At 34.8% G+C, this 17,821-nt stretch overlaps 1 protein-coding gene across 2 annotated transcripts in view; it reads left to right on the top strand.

Annotated features, from left to right (window-relative positions):
• Positions 1-7,968: 7,968 nt before the first annotated feature.
• Positions 7,969-17,821, top strand: part of npepps (aminopeptidase puromycin sensitive) — a 50,221-nt gene continuing 40,368 nt past the window's right edge. The window contains 4 exon segments of one of the 2 annotated variants that reach the window (NM_001164027.1): positions 7,969-8,239; positions 13,710-13,794; positions 13,948-14,025; positions 14,189-14,307. In NM_001164027.1, coding sequence (NP_001157499.1) covers positions 8,117-8,239; positions 13,710-13,794; positions 13,948-14,025; positions 14,189-14,307 — 405 coding nt within the window. In that variant the 5' untranslated portion in view covers positions 7,969-8,116. 2 annotated transcript variants of the gene reach the window in all.

The following is a 17,821-nucleotide window of genomic DNA, read 5'->3' as shown; positions in this document are numbered from 1 at the left end:
TTTTAAAGGCCAGTAAAGGGTGAGCTTTGGGTGAAATATCACCTAGTATATATTTTACTTAGTAGTTTTTCCCACTTGAGCCATTACCCGTCAAAATGTCTCTGCATGTGTCTGCTCTACATACATGCACAAGCACACACACACATAAAAAAGCAATTTAACATTGTAGATTAGTACATTTGTCTATTCCTTGAAGTCATCACGCTACAAAGAACAAAAAAGTCAAACTTGTTTACTTTTAAAGACAACTTTTCTCCAACATTCAGTTTTCCTCCACTAGAGGTCGCTGTGATGATCAGATTCTCCACAGCTCTGATTCTCTCAGCTCTTGCCGGGTTCAGTGGCGCGCGCCTGTAATCCAAGCTACTGGGAGGCTGAGACTATGGATTGCTTGAGCTCAGGGCTTCTGGGCTGAAGTGGACTATGTTGATCAGGTGTCCTCACATTGGATGCTCCTGGGGGAGCTTAGGACCATCAGGTTGTCTAGGGAGGGGTGAACCAGCCCAGGTTTGAGACGGAGCAGGTCAAATCCTCTGTGCCGATCAGTAGTGGGATTGCAGATGTAAATAGACACTGCAGTGCAGCCTGAGATGCAGATTTCTGGATTTGTTGTTTTATAGTATAATATCTTTCTAAAAATAAATAAGTAAAAAATAAAGATTTAGAGATTAATAATCTAACCATGTAATAATATTTTGAATTAATTAAAAGGTTACTTGAGAAATAATCTCAATCTCATGTGTAACCTCTGTTAAATAAATGCACTTAGCAGAGCCGGCGCGTCCAAAGAGGCAACCTGGGCGGCCACCTAGGGCGGCAGTATAGAGAGGGGGCGGCGTCCGCGACGCCTCCCTTACCACCCATGCCTCAGTTATGTCCGCGACACCTCCCACACCACACGCATCCTCAGTTATATTCGCGCATAGGGCGACAAAATAGAGAGATCGGCGACACCTCCATCAGCACCCGTGCGTCCTCAGTTATATCCGCGCATAGGGTGGCAGAATAGAGGTCCGCAACACCACTTAATTTTCATAACCGGTCACTTTCATTTTCACATTGGGATTGAGGGCGGCGTGATAGTCCTCTGCCTAGAGCGGCAGTTCAGCTTGCTCCGGCCCTGGCACAAAGTAATGTACAGTATGTCAATGGATTAAAGTAGCACCTCTCATTTCTGATATTATATGACATGTAAGTATTTAAAGGGTGACGAAACACCAAAACACATTTTTTTGAGCTGTTGACAGTCATATATGTGTCCCACACTGCTAAAATCACTATTAGGACACATAAATTCCTCTAAAAAGTGAAAATTGGTTGTTTTTTGCGTTATTTTGAGCAAATTCATACTTCCGGTTTAAAACAAATTTTTAAAGCTGCATCACTTTCAGGTGATCTTATCATGTATTCCAGTGTGTAGACTGGACTTCTGTACCTGGGAGTACCTTATTACTTCACTGAGTGTGCTGCATTCATTCATGAGTAAGACTTGGTTCAAACCAATCAGCGCACTCTATTGTGTATGCGGTGCAACTTCATTAATATGCATGCTAACTTCGAAGACTGAACCTGAAGCTTTGTACCTGAAACAGTGTTCAGACAAAAGAGAGACAACACATTGTGTTGCCAAAAGAAGTGGGAAAAGAATAAGAATTGTTTGGAGATACAGGTCGTCAGTATTGCTTTTATAATTTGCTGCAGAGAAGGTTTTGTTTTCATTTTCCCTCTATGAGAGCGCTGCTGGACTCACGTGTGGCTCAGTGCACGTGACACGGGGCAGAAATACGTTTGTACGGAAGATTTTTTACTTGAGAGCTTTTTGCATCTGGAAATTGTGAAATCCGGATTTGCTGCTCGTCTCCTTTTAAAAAAGACGCGTCTCCAGTTGGTGTTGATAGTCTTGTCTCTACAAATTTGGTAAGTGTGTGCGATCCATGCCCTTTCTTTGTTCATTCAGATGGCAAAGTTATAGTTCGTATCGTCAGCAGTATTTTTTCAGTGTTTAAAGACAGACCTTAATCAAAATGATTTCTAAGTTGACCTACCGAGTGCATCTGAGTTACCGAAAAATACAGAGTTTTTCTCTTATACGATGACTCGATGACCGCATGGTGGAGCTATTTTAAATTATAATGATGTCCTTACTTAAAATGAGGCTAAAATCTGACTTTTCTTAAAATCCGTGGTCTAAAGTATAAAAACACTCTTATACTAAGATGGATAATAAAGTTCTTCACTTCAGATATTTTCTCTTGATTTACCAGCATAACATTTTGGCACACAGACTCATTTATTAGCTTATGTACTACATGGACAGCAATATTAAGGTTTCACTTTACAGTTTTAAATCACAATTTTTTTTATATATTTTCTATCAATTTACTCACTGTCAGGCCATCTAAGATGTAAGTGACTTTCTTTTTCAGCAGAACATTAAAAAAGGGTTTTTACCTGAAATATCATTCATTTAATTGGTCAGATTTTCTTAGGGGTGGCCAGAGGAGGCCGCGAAAAATCTTTGGGTGGCAAACTCACAAAAATTTTTTAATTCAGTGTAATGTAAATTTTTATTTCCGGTAAATAAAATAATATGATTTTAATTCATTTAATGAATTACTCTTGAAATATTGCAATTAATTCCTAAAAAGTCAATAAATTCCAATTCAATAAAACAAAAAAAAATCAATATTTAGTTAACAAACTTTTCATATGTATAAATAAATTTTCTGTTATTTTTCACATACATTTATTGTACAGCATACAATAAATGCCATATCTAAAATGAATGAAAATTAATTTGAATGAAGATTAAACAAGCAAAAGAACAAAAGACATTATTATACACACACACTCACTAAACAGACTCTAATAATATAATTTATCCATATTTCTTTTTAAGCCACAATATTATTTGCTTCTTCTATTGATGTACCTTAAGGTAAATATTAAATTGTCATTGCTGTCTATTGAAGTTGTGTGTGTGCTGTCAATGAAGAACGGGGCCGTGGCCATCCCTGGCCAGCACTTGGAACCTCCCCTGGCACAAACTGAAATCAGGTACACTATTTCATTTTAACTGTATATTAGCCTTTATTAAAACTTTCACCACAAACAAAGGGCAAAAAGCAGCACCTTATTTTGTGTGTGTGTGTTTTTTTTTATTATTTCTAGACCAGAAGTAAACTGAATACAACTGATCATAGATTGAATCACTTTAATTCAGAGATGGTTTATTTTATGTTCATTTTTATAGTTGGTTTTAAATTAAAAAAAATAAATGTACAAACTAAAAGTCTGCGTCTCTCTGTGTTGCTCAGGCTGCACTGCAGTGTCTATTCTTAGGCGCGATCCCACTACTGATCAGCACGGGGGCTTTGACCTGCTCCGTCTCCGTCCTGGGCCGGTTCACCCCTCCTTACTCAACCTGGTGGTCCCGAGCTCCCCCAGAAGCACCATATCAATACCGAACTTAGTGCAGACACCCAATCGACATAGTCCACTGCCGCCCAGACACCCTGAGCTCAAGCGATCCGCAGCCTCAGCCTCCCAGTAGCTTGGATTACAGGCGCGCGCCACTGAACCCGGCAAGAGCTGAGAGAATCAGAGCTGTGGATAATCTGATCATCACAGCGACCTCTAGTGGAGGAAAACTTAATAATGAAGAAAAGTTTTGAAATGATAATTTCGTATAATGTAAACAGAAGACAACTGTCGATTTAGCTTAACTATCATATAGCCTATTGCATGGAAATGGATAGCGACTTCTAGTGGAGGAAAACTGAATGATGAAGTAAAGTTGACTGATGCCTTATTATGACATTGGATAAAAATAAAAAGCAGCATGGATCCAAATGGTAAAAAAACACTATAGTAAATTGTAAAGTGTTTTAGAACCATAGAAAAGTTTATCATAATGCATATGTTAGTACAAATCTTTGTTAATAAATGCTGCAGCACACTGGAGTATTATTAAATGATAAAATGTAATAAATGCTGTAGTATACTTTAGTTTTACTACATTAAATGAATTGTACCATAATATATGTAGCTGTAGAAAACCTATTACGAAATAGGTGATTTGTTCACATTAGTTGTTGAATTAAAGCAGAAATTATAGAATTACCATAAACAAATAGTTTCATGTGGGGGAGACCGAAAGTACAGTTGGGCCTAAAAAAATTGCACACATCAGTAATGACTGTGATATTGTTTGGCAATGTAAAACAACAAATGTGTTTCAATTATACAGTCTACTCCACATGATTTTTTATTCAACGCCATATAAGGCCAATAAAGTCAACTTTACTACAGCATTGTGTTTTCCTCCACTAGAGGTCGCTGTGATGATCAGATTCTCCACAGCTCTGATTCTCTCAACTCCCGGCGGGGTCCGTGGCGCGCGCCTGTAATCCAAGCTACTGGGAGGCTGAAGCTGCGAATCGCTTGAGCTCTGGGCTTCTGGGCTGCAGTGGACTATGTTGATCGGGTGTCCGCAGTAAGTTCGGTATCGATATGGTGCTCCTGGGGGAGCTCGGGACCACCAGGTAGTTTAAGGAGGGGTGAACCGGCCCAGGCCGGAGACGGAGCAGGTCAAATCCCCCGTGCCGATCAGTAGTGGGATCGCACCTGAGAATAGACACTGTAGTGCAGCCTGAGAGACGCAGACTATTACATTTTTTTTGTTTTGTTTTATATCTTTAAAAATAAATAATCTTGTTAAAATGTGATTTACTCTAGAATTAAGATATTTTATTTGTAAACTCCATAAATCGATTCAGATTTCAAGTTATATTAACTTTTATGAAACTAGGCCATACTAAGTAATGAAGGTTAAACAATTACCGTTAAACTCTTAGATAAAAAGAGTCCAGTCTGACTTTTCAGTAATAAACAGTATATATATATATATATATATATATATATATATATATATATATATATATATATATATATATATATATATATATATATATATATATATATAACAACACATTGAGATCTTGTCGGGAGTAGCTAAACTTCCCTAAAATGCTGTGTTATTTAAACCAAGATTGGGTCATATGTGGACATTTAAAAATTTGCTCCTATAAATTTAATCATAGAAGAATAACTTTTTGAATTCAATTCATAGGACCAAATTTTTAACCAGCAGTTGGTTTGAATTCCAAAATTGAGTTGATTAACCCAGCAATTTTTTGTGTATCCGCCTGTTAAGTGTGACGTCACGTGAAGCGGCTTGCGGGTCCAAGCGCTCTATTCAACTGTATGGGGAGACTCATGAAATGGTAATAATAAAGGTTTACAAAGCAATTTAATACTTTCGAAAATCACGATCGCAATATATATGTCCATGCCTAATATTTGATGGCCAGAAAGTGATTCATTTTTTTACTAATTGTTAAAATTTTGGTATTTGTTATGCAGCAAGCTCAGAGATTATGTACACTATATGACTTTAAATAAAATTAACTTTAATGTGTGATATGAATAAAAAGGGATCATAAAACGAATAATTTCTCAACTCAAATGAGTGGCGGCTTGGACCCGGAAACAGTATTACATACATCACCAACACGTCACCACTTAACAATCGGATAGTATTGTATGGCGAATATGGCCTGATTGTGAGTAAAAAGAGCAAACATGAAGATGTCATCTTTAAATGATGTTTTTGATGACACTGATAAGCCTACTTCGTTTGATTTATCCAGTTTCCAATCTCATTGCATTGTGTTTTATATTGTTTCTCAGACTGGATTTGTCAGTCTGCCTCAGACTTTCATTTCATTTGCTGGCAAATGAAACTTAACAATTTGGTGAAAAATAATATGTTTAATTAAATGTTAGAATTAAGACATATACAGGAAACTAAACAAAATTAACACAGTGGTTCCTGATGATTGAGCTCTTATGAAACAATGAGGAAACGTTACCACTAGTATAATTTATAACAGCTGATTCTTGGAATAAAATCTGCAGAAACGAAGACATCTTCATAATAATATCTGATGTAAATTTTGTTGTTTCAAATTTCGATACATTTTTTATATAAATATATTTTTTATTTACATTGAATGTTCACTTCTAACTGCTGATGATTCTTCATCAAGACTCTTCTTGTCCACAGAATAGGCCTGCCGCCTACACGTAAATAAAAACAGCTTAAATATCAATGAAAATCTAATCATGGGCTGTAATACACCCCCTATAGATTTACAGTAATATTACACACCCAAATGAAAGCATTGTTCCCATCCAGATGTTTTATTTCTGTTCTCTCGCTCAGTCACTACGCGAGAGCGGTGACAAGACGTCCGAATCATTACCAAGAATCGGTTCTTTTGAACAGCTCATTTAAAACAATCCGTTCACAGCGGATTAAGCTAAATTTGCGTCATGACTTGGCAAATTACGTTTCAGCCACACATTGCTGTTAAATTTACCAGTATTCCAGTTCATTTTCTTGCATGATTCTGCTCATAAAAACATATCAGAGGTATTTAGATCTTAAATGTGCACTTAAATATTATAGAATATTAAAAAATATAGAATATTAAAATCCTGTCGCTGAAAATGTTTTTAAAAGTGTAAAAAAACGATGTATTTATCAAAACACCTATTTAATATTTTATTGATAGAAAACAAATTATTTTGCATTTCGTGCCACACTGATCAGCAGAAATGTGACTTCAAGTTGTGAAAAAAACTGGCGGACACGGGATTTGGAAAAATTCACAGATTTGACCAATACCTTTACTCCAAAACATTTTAGCTCACTTACTTATGGGTTCTTGGCAGATCGGGAATCTTCAGTATTATAAATCAGTGTTCATTTTATTGAAGAATATATTTGTCATAGTTTTTATGGTTTATTTTTACAGAGCAATAGCAAAATTTTATATTAAATAAATAAAAACTACACGAAAAAGCAGGGGCAATGTTTCTCATTCATGGTTTATTACACTTGAATCTACAAATAAATACACAAATTGTGTTACCAGAAAAGTATTGCTTTTAATGTAACTGAGTGCGTGCCATCTACTGTTTTATTAACATTCTTTAAAATATTTTTTATGTAATGTGATATGTATTCATAGCATTTATTGTGCATGGCCACACACCCGAAGCGCTTCACAATCCTGAGAGGAGGGTCTCTCCACACAACAGTGTGTGGCATCCACTTGGATGATGCGATGGGCAGCCACAGGACACACAACATCTATAGGTGGAGTGGAGAGACAGTGATACAGCCAATTCAGTGGATGGGGATGATTGGGGGGCCATGATGGTTAAGGAGTGATGTGGGGTATTTGGCCTGGACACTGGGGTTATGTAGACTTTTATTGTTTTGTTACCCAAGAGTGAGTAACAGTAGCCTACATTTTAATTTTGTGGAGAACGGTCCCTTTAAAAATTCTGTATTGGACAGTATTTATGTCAACAGTTGGTTATGTCTTCAACATAAACAAGAACAGAATAAGGGGGATGTGTGTCAGCTGTTTACAGTGAGCATGTTGACCTGCAGCTTTTTGTGTGGTTAGTTGTTAAGACAAAGGAAAAAAAGAAAATGTCTGTAATGCATGTTCAAACCTAATTTGATTGATATTAAGAGCTTTACTGATTTTTTCAGGAGTAATTGGACAATTAAGAGACATATTTAATTAATGTATACAAAACTGTTGGAATTTAGTAGATTTAGTCGACTAAAATCTTATACTTAGTCAACTAAAACTTTAATAATATAGATGACTAAAAGTACATTTTTGTCGGAAAACTAAATAAATCAGTCCGATTACTAAACGACTCATTCGATCCGGATTGGTCTACGAATCATTTAGACCGGTTTTGCGAGCCACTTGAACCGATTCACTAAAAAGCTCCGAACCCAAATAACGATTCGGACGCGGTTAACCGAAGAGGGGGCGGGGCACAACGAGGACCATCTCCAGCGTTTTGTATGTTGTTTTTCATGAGTTGTCGGGTGTCTCTGTCAGTCATACGGCTAGCCCTACCCCGCAATCCGACTCCAATAGCGAAGCCCGTGTCTCTGACTCTCCGAGCGAGCAGACTCCTAGTCCGTTTTAATTCGGTCTCCAGCGTATCGACATTATTCAGCATGCCCGAGCGGAGGCCCTTCGTGCGGTTGCCCACTGACGTTTACCCCGTCAACTACGGGCTGCGCCTCAAGCCCGACCTCGTCGACTTCACCTTCGAGGGCAAACTGGAGGCAGCCGTGGAGGTAATGTTGAACCCGATGCCCTGCAGCCCATCTGCCCTCTTTGCTCTGGGCCCCGATGTCATGCCATGCTCATGTTAAGCCTGTTTTTCTGCACTTTGCGTTTTTATAACTGCTGATACTGTGTTGTGCTGCTAATCTAACGAGCTACCTGCTAGTTACCCAGAGAGCGACTTTACACTCTACGCCTCTCGCATTTCCCTCCTCCGGCATGTTCAAAATGCTTATTTAGGGTTAAATACTTCAACCTGCTGTTCTCGAAAGTCTGACTCTCACTATAAAGGGAATTAAGCAGTTAGTTTGTTGTTGCCCCGCAAGCTAAAGCGCTAACTGGCGCCACACTGCTAACCACGTTAGCTTGCAGAGCTGCTGTCATAAAGCACGTAAATACACATACAAATTTCGTAATTTATCCTCCTTCCAGGTGATAGTTTTCACGTACTCTGGCCGAGACAGTGAATCAGCTGTGTCTACGAGCTCCTGAGTCACTCTCAGCCTGTCTTGACAGTTTGCATGATACTTTGTAGCTTACTATAATCACAGTGTATTGCCTGAGGAAACACTAATTTGGGGCTAAATTAAAACACTTCCACGTTACCACGCGTCTGAATACGAGGTTTATTAAAACTTTAATTTTGTTCCTGTGTCTTGCATGCATAAGTCTAATTTATATACATTTCATCCACCTAAAATGCAATTTAATTGGAAACATAGTTAGTAGACACTCGTCTTTAATACTTTGCTACAGATGAGATATATGTATATATATATATATATATATATATATATATATATATGAGCAATTCCAGCGTTATGGATGTAACATTTGCAGTAAAAACTCAAAACATAAATTCACATAGAAAGTATATGTTAACATTATATTGAAATTTGATTATATTTTTTTCTGGAACAATTGACCACAGAGTTATGAGAGCAGCAAAGTATTAATCTGTACACATGTTTTGTACTTTAAATGTGGTAAATACACATGCGTTATGGATGTGACAAAAAAGTCTGCGGGTTTACAGTATACAACATACTTTGTAGAAATTCTGTGAATTACACTGCACAACCCAAAAAAAATTAATATGATAATCAATGATAATCAATAAGATATAAGTTGGCTCTCTATAAAACAAAAATTATTGGTTTTATTTAGTTTAATATTTTCACATTTATGGTGAAAAAGTGTTTTTATGGATGTGACATCTCTCCGTTATGGATGTTACAGATGTGAAATTGCCAATTGTTTGACTTTGGTAAATCAAATAGAGTAGTAGTTTGAATACATTGACAGATGCATTTTTAAGAATTTTCAAAGTACTGTAAAATACTTGCTCAGTGCTCACACAAAAAACCAAGAAACTGTTTTATTATTTTGGTGATTATATTATTTTTAATATATTATTATTTAAGATATTATTTTTTTATTATTTTTTTATGGCAAGGTTGACATTTGAATGGAATTGCTTATATATATATATATATATATATATATATATATATATATATATATATATATATATATATATATATATATATATATAAATATGTTTGTATGTATCTACAGTATGTATGAGCAATTCCAGCATTATGGATGTGACATTTGCAGTAGTCACAGAAAAAGTATATGTAAACATTATATTAGAACATGTTTATATTGCCTAAAACCACTAACCACAGAGTTATGGGATCAGAAAAATATCAGTTTATAAACATATTTTATGTTTTAGATAAGGAAAATAAATATGTGTTATTGATGTGACTAAAAAAGTGTGCGAGTTTATAGGATACATCATACTTTGTAGAAATTCTGTGAATTAAACTGCACTGCCCAAAAGACACAAAGATAATCAAACAAATAAGAGTTGGCTCCATGAACAACATAAGGGATTTATTTCATTTTATTTCACATTTTTCCATTTATTGATGTGTTATTGGCACTTGTGTAACTTTGGTAAATCAATTATAATTGTTTGAAATTGTTTACAGAGACATTTTTGAGTATTTTTGCAGTGCTGCAAAATAAAAGCCTATACACAAAAAAACTAAAAAGGGTTTCGCTATTTTGGTGAAAACTTAAAGGTAAGGTTGACATTTGCTTGGAATTGCTCATATATATAAAACATTAAAAAAAAAAAATTTTAAGGATACTGATGAAATTTATTAAAAAAATTCTTATTTAGAACTTTTTATGCATAAAATGCCAAAAAATTGTCATATTTTCACACTTTTCTTTTCATTTTAAGGCAACTTAAAATCAAACTACAGAAGTTGGAAAAACCCAGATTTTTAACACAATCTCAACAAATGAAAATATTTAATATAAATATAACATATAACATTCAACTGACAATTTCAGTGGTTTTCTGATGTAAAAAAAATCCTCCAAATAGCAAAGCTTTTATTTGGAATTTGGAAGAAATGTTATTAGATGTTTTAGAATCAAACAAGTACTAACATTTTACTCAAACCCTGCCTATTAAGTCCAGAGAAACTGAAAATGTCTCTTAATTTTCCTTTGTGTTTGTTTGTTTGTTTGTTTGTTTGTCTCGAGAGAGAAATAAATGTATTTCTCTCAAAATTTCAGCCTTCAGTGTCTTATTAATTTATGGCTTATGGTTATGCTTAAAGGGTTAGTTCACCCAAAAAATAAAAAATAATTTATGTGCTCTTCACTTGTTCCAAACCTGTTTGAGTTTCTTTCTTTTGACAAATGCAAAAAGATATTTCTAAAAATGCTATTTCTCTATATTCTCTCTTATATATTTCTCGCTTTCTCTTATCTTTCTCACACACACACACCCACATATATGTATTTTGTTTTACACATCTTTATGAGTGCATCTTATCAGCACAATCACAGCAGTTACTACTGGGTGAATTGCTGTGGTTGATCCTGTAAACAGAAATAAAAGATGGTCGAAGTAAATATGGGCCAGATGTGATGAAATTGTGGTCCGGCCCCTAGCGTTGCCCTTTGCGCAAGATATTTTGCAGTGCCTTTTTATAGACCAGCGGCTTCACACGTTTGGTCTTGTTGTACCATTCTGTAATGCAGCACTGTTGTGAAAGTCGCCTTGCAGTTGATGTTGTCTAGATGCCAAGACTTATTAGAGATAAACTACATTTCCCACAATGCCATGCCCATTATGACCATCGTTCCTGGAAAGATGGCTTTAAAATAGTGTACTGCTCTTACCCAGTGTGTTAATCGCATCCAAGTCACATCCAGCTTCAACAAGCCACATGTGCTCTCTAAATCTTCACCTTGGCAGATTCAAGCCTCTAAACACAATGGGTTCATTATGTAGGATCCAGCTCACCGTAAATGAAGTGTGCTGATAGTCTGCTTGAGGAATAATTAAAATGCTATGTTTACTGACTCTGGGTTGTATTGTTTCTTTTCGCCTGTGAAAACCAGCCTTATGAGGGGAGGTGAGATCCTGAAAGCTATTGATCGTCCCGGGAAAGTTTCACTTCAGCATTATGCAACATATGCAGTCTTAAACAGCCTATTGCCCCATAAGAGGCCATGCAAACTGTTGTTCTTTTTATTTATAATCTGATTACATCTGCATACGTCAGAATTTCATAGCAGCAGGAGATGGCTCTTGAGCCTTAGCAAAGCCGTAAGGATATTCAGGCGGTGCTTTTTTCCGTGCATGTAGTATTTGCTCGTACTTGTGGAGATTTCATACAACAAAACAGGAAGAGGGAAATTTTATGCACTGCGATATTAGCAAAGATGAAACCACTGAAGTGGATGATCCCAACACAAGGTCACTTGAGTCACACAGGGTTTGACTTAAAAATTTGTGGTTGTTACATTGTTACGATCTTAGAAATATTATTATAAGAAATATGATGTGTTAAGCTAATGTTATTTATTTAGTCCTGTATTTTCAGCAGCTATTATTTCAGCCTTCAGAGTAATATTAATTTGACTGTTCTGCTTAAAGGGCACTTATGATGACTTTTGGAAGCTGTTTGCACAGAACCGTGTGTAGGTATAGTGTGTCCATAGATATATTTGGAGCGATATAAAAACAGTGTCTCTTTTTTAAAAAAATTTCTGACCTTAAAAAAGGATCCAAATCTTAAATCCAATTCTGAGGCCCACCGTAATGTGGTGTAGGAGTGTGGTTTCCCTGCCCACCGAATTGATTGACAGGCACATATTAACATGTTTCCGCAGTAAAACGTATAATCATATCAACAAGAAGGGTCGTGCACAAAGCAAATGGGATAAAAAGATCTGTTCAGCTTTCTGTGATCATCAATCATCATCAAATGTCATCAAGAATGAGTTTTACAAGTTTAAAACAGTGCATGTTTGTATTGAATTACAGCGATTTTACTGTCTTTATCACCACAGTCAGCTGTCAGTACAATTAAAAAAGAAGACACTTCAATCCCAGTTTGTGGAAGTTACATCAGGTTTATTTAGCACCCTAGCATAATAAATATCCTTACAGCTTTGAACATTAACGTGTAGCCTGTCACATTTGCCATGCAAAAACAGTTCAATGTTAAACACATGCACTGTGTGTGTATTTGTGTGTGTGTGTGCATGAACTTTGTAACAACATTGTGTGTGACTCATCACTGCAGAAAGGCTTGATTTAACTTCACAACAAATACATCAAATAATCATTGGGAACGTTCCTACTATAGTATTTCTCACAAATGTAACATGAGATCTGCTTCCTTCATGTCTGTCACTGTGCTATTTATATGATGGAGGCATATTGAGGCAAACTCTTAAGACATGTGGGCATGCTGGGTGGGGAGAACTAGCATAAAAGGCACAGGCATAAAAACAGCTACATTGTGTTCAGAGCTTTTTTTAAAATATATATTTTAAAAAATGAATGTAGCTGGCACCCACAGACTTTTTTTTTCTACTGTGGAAGTTGGTGAACCAGCATTTTTCCAAATATCTTCTTTTGTGTTCAACAGAAGAACTTGAGGGAGAATTAAAGTTAATTTTTGGGTGAACATTCTCTTTAATAACTGCCTAACATCATTTGTTTGAAATGGAAAATTATGTATGATTTAGAAGTTTTATTGTCACTCTTGATCAATTGAAATGTGTTTTTACTGAATGAAAATATTCATTTATTTAACAACAAAAAACTCACTGACCCTAAACATAAAAAAGCAATGCATACCATCTTTCTTTTCTACTTCAGAGAAAAAGCTTTAACTGAACCAGGAAAAAAAATATTTCTGCACTGATTGTAAACTTTTTTCCTGCAGCTCTATTGTATGTAGGTGATGTGAGATTGTTCCATTTTTATGGCCGTTATCTGATACAGTGTGAAACAAAGGAAGGTTTACCAAGCTTGCAAAAGCCAGTGAAGTGTTACTAGAAAGGAAATCGCACACCAAAAGTCATGAAATCATGATCGTGAAACAAATGGGATCATATAAACATTAAATCTGAACTCTCTGTCATTGTTTTTGACAGGTTACACAAGGGACAAACCAGATTGTGATGAACTGTGCTGATATAGACATAATTACTGCATCTTTTGTGCCTGACGGGGGGGAAGGTGAGTGCCAAACTCTGAAAAACCAACTGTAATCCACATTAGTAATGTATTTGCTCGACTTTTGCCTGATTGCAGGTTCGACCTGCATTAAATGCTTTATAGTCTGTTTTATTTTTAGGATTAACTGTGCTCATTTTCTCTCCGTCCATTTAGAAATTAACGCTACGGGATTTAACTATCAGAACGAGGATGAGAAGGTGACCCTATGTTTTCCCAGCACTCTGCAAAAAGGTACTTAAGTGTAACCTGCGAGACTCATGTCAACAATCTCAGTGTAATTAGTTGCTATAGTCAGTTTATTGTCGCATGAACTTGGCTTCAACAGCTTCCTGACGATAGATGAATGGCATTCTATGTTATGTGCCTTTTAAAAAAAGAACTTCTTGTTTTTCAGGTTCGGGATCATTGAAAATAGACTTTGTTGGAGAGCTGAATGACAAAATGAAAGGCTTCTATAGGAGTAAATACTCTTCTTCGGGTGAAGTCCGCTATGCTGCCGTCACACAGTTTGAGGTAAACTCATATCAGTGAACGCGTTTTTTTTTTTTCATGTTTGCTCGCTCACTTTCCCTGCCACTGTTTATTTTAGCTCTGTCATTAGTCTCGCTTTTTGTACTCAGTCACTTACTCTCCTCTGAGATCTTGATTAAAAAAAGGAGTTTACAAAGTCATTAAACATATGCTTTTATCTAAAGCAACTTACAGATGAGGGAAAACAAGCAATTTATTACACTGGAGCTGATAATGGAGACATGTGGAAGTGAATTTGTGAATAGTAGAGAAAACCTTATTTTTTGACCCTGTTACATAATGTGCTATCTGGAATATAATAATTTGTGTATGATATAATAGATCCTACTAAAAATGCCTTATTTAAGTATGAATGCTTGGATGATAGATGTGAATATGGAAGGGACAAGGCATGGGAGGATAACTGTGTTCAAGGTATACCACGCTTTTGGAAAAGTCAAGGTTTTAAACAGCCTACATTTTCTGCTATACCATTCCTATGGTATATGTAAGATTTTTGATTTCTGTTTTTTTTATATTTAAAAAAAATTAGGACAACAGTGTGTAAAGCTGTTGTGATGAAGATGAAGACAGCAGAAGTCAATGAATAATTTTAATTGTTTAACCTGACAATGTTTACTGTTTCGAAATATTTTAAATGTTTCTCAAAATAAAATATATTCTGTTCAGAGGGAAAAAAGTTTTATTGTTCTACCCAGACTTTTAGATAGAATATATTGTAGAGCAGTAATCACAATACCTTGAAACCATGATATTTTTATCGAAGGTTATCATACCGTCAGAATCTTTTACCGGCCTTAGCCTAGAAGGGACATTTCGACTTTTAACTTGATCTTTGGTTAAAGTTACTTTATCAAGACTGCATTTAGCTTTTAGAAAAAATATAATTGAAAATATTACAATATAGGTTGGTTTGTTGTTGGTTTAAGACCATTTAAAAATGGTGTAATTCTGTGAATTTTTTTTTTTTTAGTCATTGATTTTTTTTTACAGCCATTATTTCAGCATTTAGTGTGGTATTAAAGAGACAGTTCACCCGACAATGAATCATTTACTCATCCTCTTGTTTCAAACTAGTTTAAGTTTCTTTCTTCTGTTGAATACAAAGGAAAATACACAGAAGGATGTTGAAAAAAACAGCCATTGACATCAATAATATTTTTCGTCCCTACCAGTGTTGTGGGTAATGCATTACACGTAACAAAATTTATGTAATAATATTACTTTTTTAATTAGCGAGTAAAGTAACGCATTACTTTAAAAAAAATGTAACTTGAGCTACTATTAAAAATTTGTTTGCTGAATTAAAAATTTGTGTTATAGCGTTGAAACGCACTGAATGAGAAATCAAGCTCTCCTCGGGAACAGACATAAACTTAGATGGCAGAGTCTTACATTTCTGTGATGGAAGTATTCTCGTTATTTTGAGCACATGATAAACAAGTAAATAGTCTCAATGGACAGTGATTTTACTGAACTTAAAACACAAAAAGACAAAAGTAGCCAACCCATCGCTTTAAACTTTCATTAATCTGTATATAGGGTATGTAGGAAGTTCTCAGAAGGTAAAGTTGTTTAAAAAATTTTTTAAAGGTAAATGTAGGTGTAGGATATATTGTGTGTCGTTAAATGCAGAGCTTCTCTGTTTAAAAAAAATACCTGCAAGTTCTGAATTAGATAACTCAATTAAGTAACGTAACTCTTTTTCTTTCAATAAAAAGTAACTAAGTAGCGCAACTAGTTACTTTTTGGGAGAGTAACCCAGTATTGTAATGCACTACTTTCAAAAGTAACTTTATCCAACACTGTCTTTACTGTGGAAATCAGTGGCTGCTTTTTTCCAACATTCTTCCGAATATTATTTATTTTTTCTAACTTCAAAAGAAGAAAGAAATTCATACAAGTCTAGAACCACATGAGTGTGAGTAAATGGTGAGGAAATATTCATTTTTTGGGTGAACTGTCTATTTAAATTATGGCTCTGTTTGCAATCAAGGGGAACAGTAATAAGTTTTTTACAAAAGATTTTAATCAATTTAATGTGTCTTTACTGAAAAAAAGTATTGATTTAAAAAAAAAAAAAAAAGCTTTGCTGACCTATACAAGTTATTAATACCTATTTACATATAACGAAAAACAGGTCATTTATTAAACGGAACTTATATTGGAGTCAAGCAGAAGTACATTCGTTAATAAAAAAGAGAGAGAACCTTTTTAAGACCGTGTCTAATAAAGTGCTATCATGACTATAATAATGTATGTGCTATAATATAAATCCACTAAAAAGGTCATTATTTAGGTATTTATGCTTATTACATAGATTGGAATGAAGAAAGGGACATTTAACTGAAAGTTTAGCCTCTTAACTTGAGCTTTAGGTTGAAGTTAAGTTAATCAGGGCTTAATGATAAGGAAGCGCTCCTGGCCCAGAGCCAGAATGAGGGAGTTGATTGAAAATGTAATTTGCCCTTTCGGTTAAGTGCTGCATTGCCACTAAAAAATTTAAATGCATTGATCTCGCACATCCATTTTTATGCCTTGCCAAGCTTAAATGTTTGGTTTTCGCTGATGTAATCGACATGCTGTTGTGCATTTAGCTGATAATCTTAGTTGACCAACATAGATGAGGGATTTTCAAAAGTTCAAGTAAATAACTAGTGTTATAGTCTTGCTCTGCAAGTGTGTTAAACTACAAATAGATAACTAATATTTAGAAAAATTTGTGTAGTAAAGTTGTAGCACTTTTTTGTCACTATTTAAATAAAAATGTTTTCCTGGGGAAAATATCTAATAGCGATTCCTTTTTTTTTTTTTTTTTTTTTTCCGGACAGATATTTCGATTTGATTTGCGATTTTAATGTTGTAGTCAAGCTTCAGCTAAATATTCTGTATCATACCTTCTTACTGCTAAAATGCAGTGAGTATTAATTACAAAAGAACTGAAAAGATAACTAACTCCAACTTTTATTCAAAATTTTTTATACTGTAAACATTCAGAAATTAAACAATTTTCTCTAGAGCAAACAGTAGTGAGTTATGGTGCAAACAGGCACAAACAACTCTGAAATTGAACTTTGCTGTTGCTAGCTACTAGATTGAGTGTCACTAGCAATTTATTATAAATATATATATTATTTATATATATATATATATGTATATATATATATATATATATATATATATATATATATATATATATATATATATATATATATATATATATATAATTAATTTATTAGACTTTTTAGCAAGACACTCCTCATAAAGCTGCCTGTGGTGCTTTTTTTGTAAATTAAGTAAAGAACTTTTTATTGTCATTGTAGTTGTACAACGAAATTTGTTTGGTAACTCACAGAGACCAGCAGCAATATAAAAAGAGAGAAAACAAACAATAGACATAATACTAAATTATAAGATGCAAGATAAAATATACTAAATGTAATGTCACATAAAACCAACAATAGACATAATACTAAAAATATAAGGATTTTTAGGA

This window comes from Danio rerio, chromosome 11 (assembly GCF_049306965.1).
Source record: "Danio rerio strain Tuebingen ecotype United States chromosome 11, GRCz12tu, whole genome shotgun sequence".
NCBI classification, from domain to species: domain Eukaryota; kingdom Metazoa; phylum Chordata; class Actinopteri; order Cypriniformes; family Danionidae; genus Danio; species Danio rerio.
This window is presented reverse-complemented; position numbering and strand designations above follow the sequence as displayed.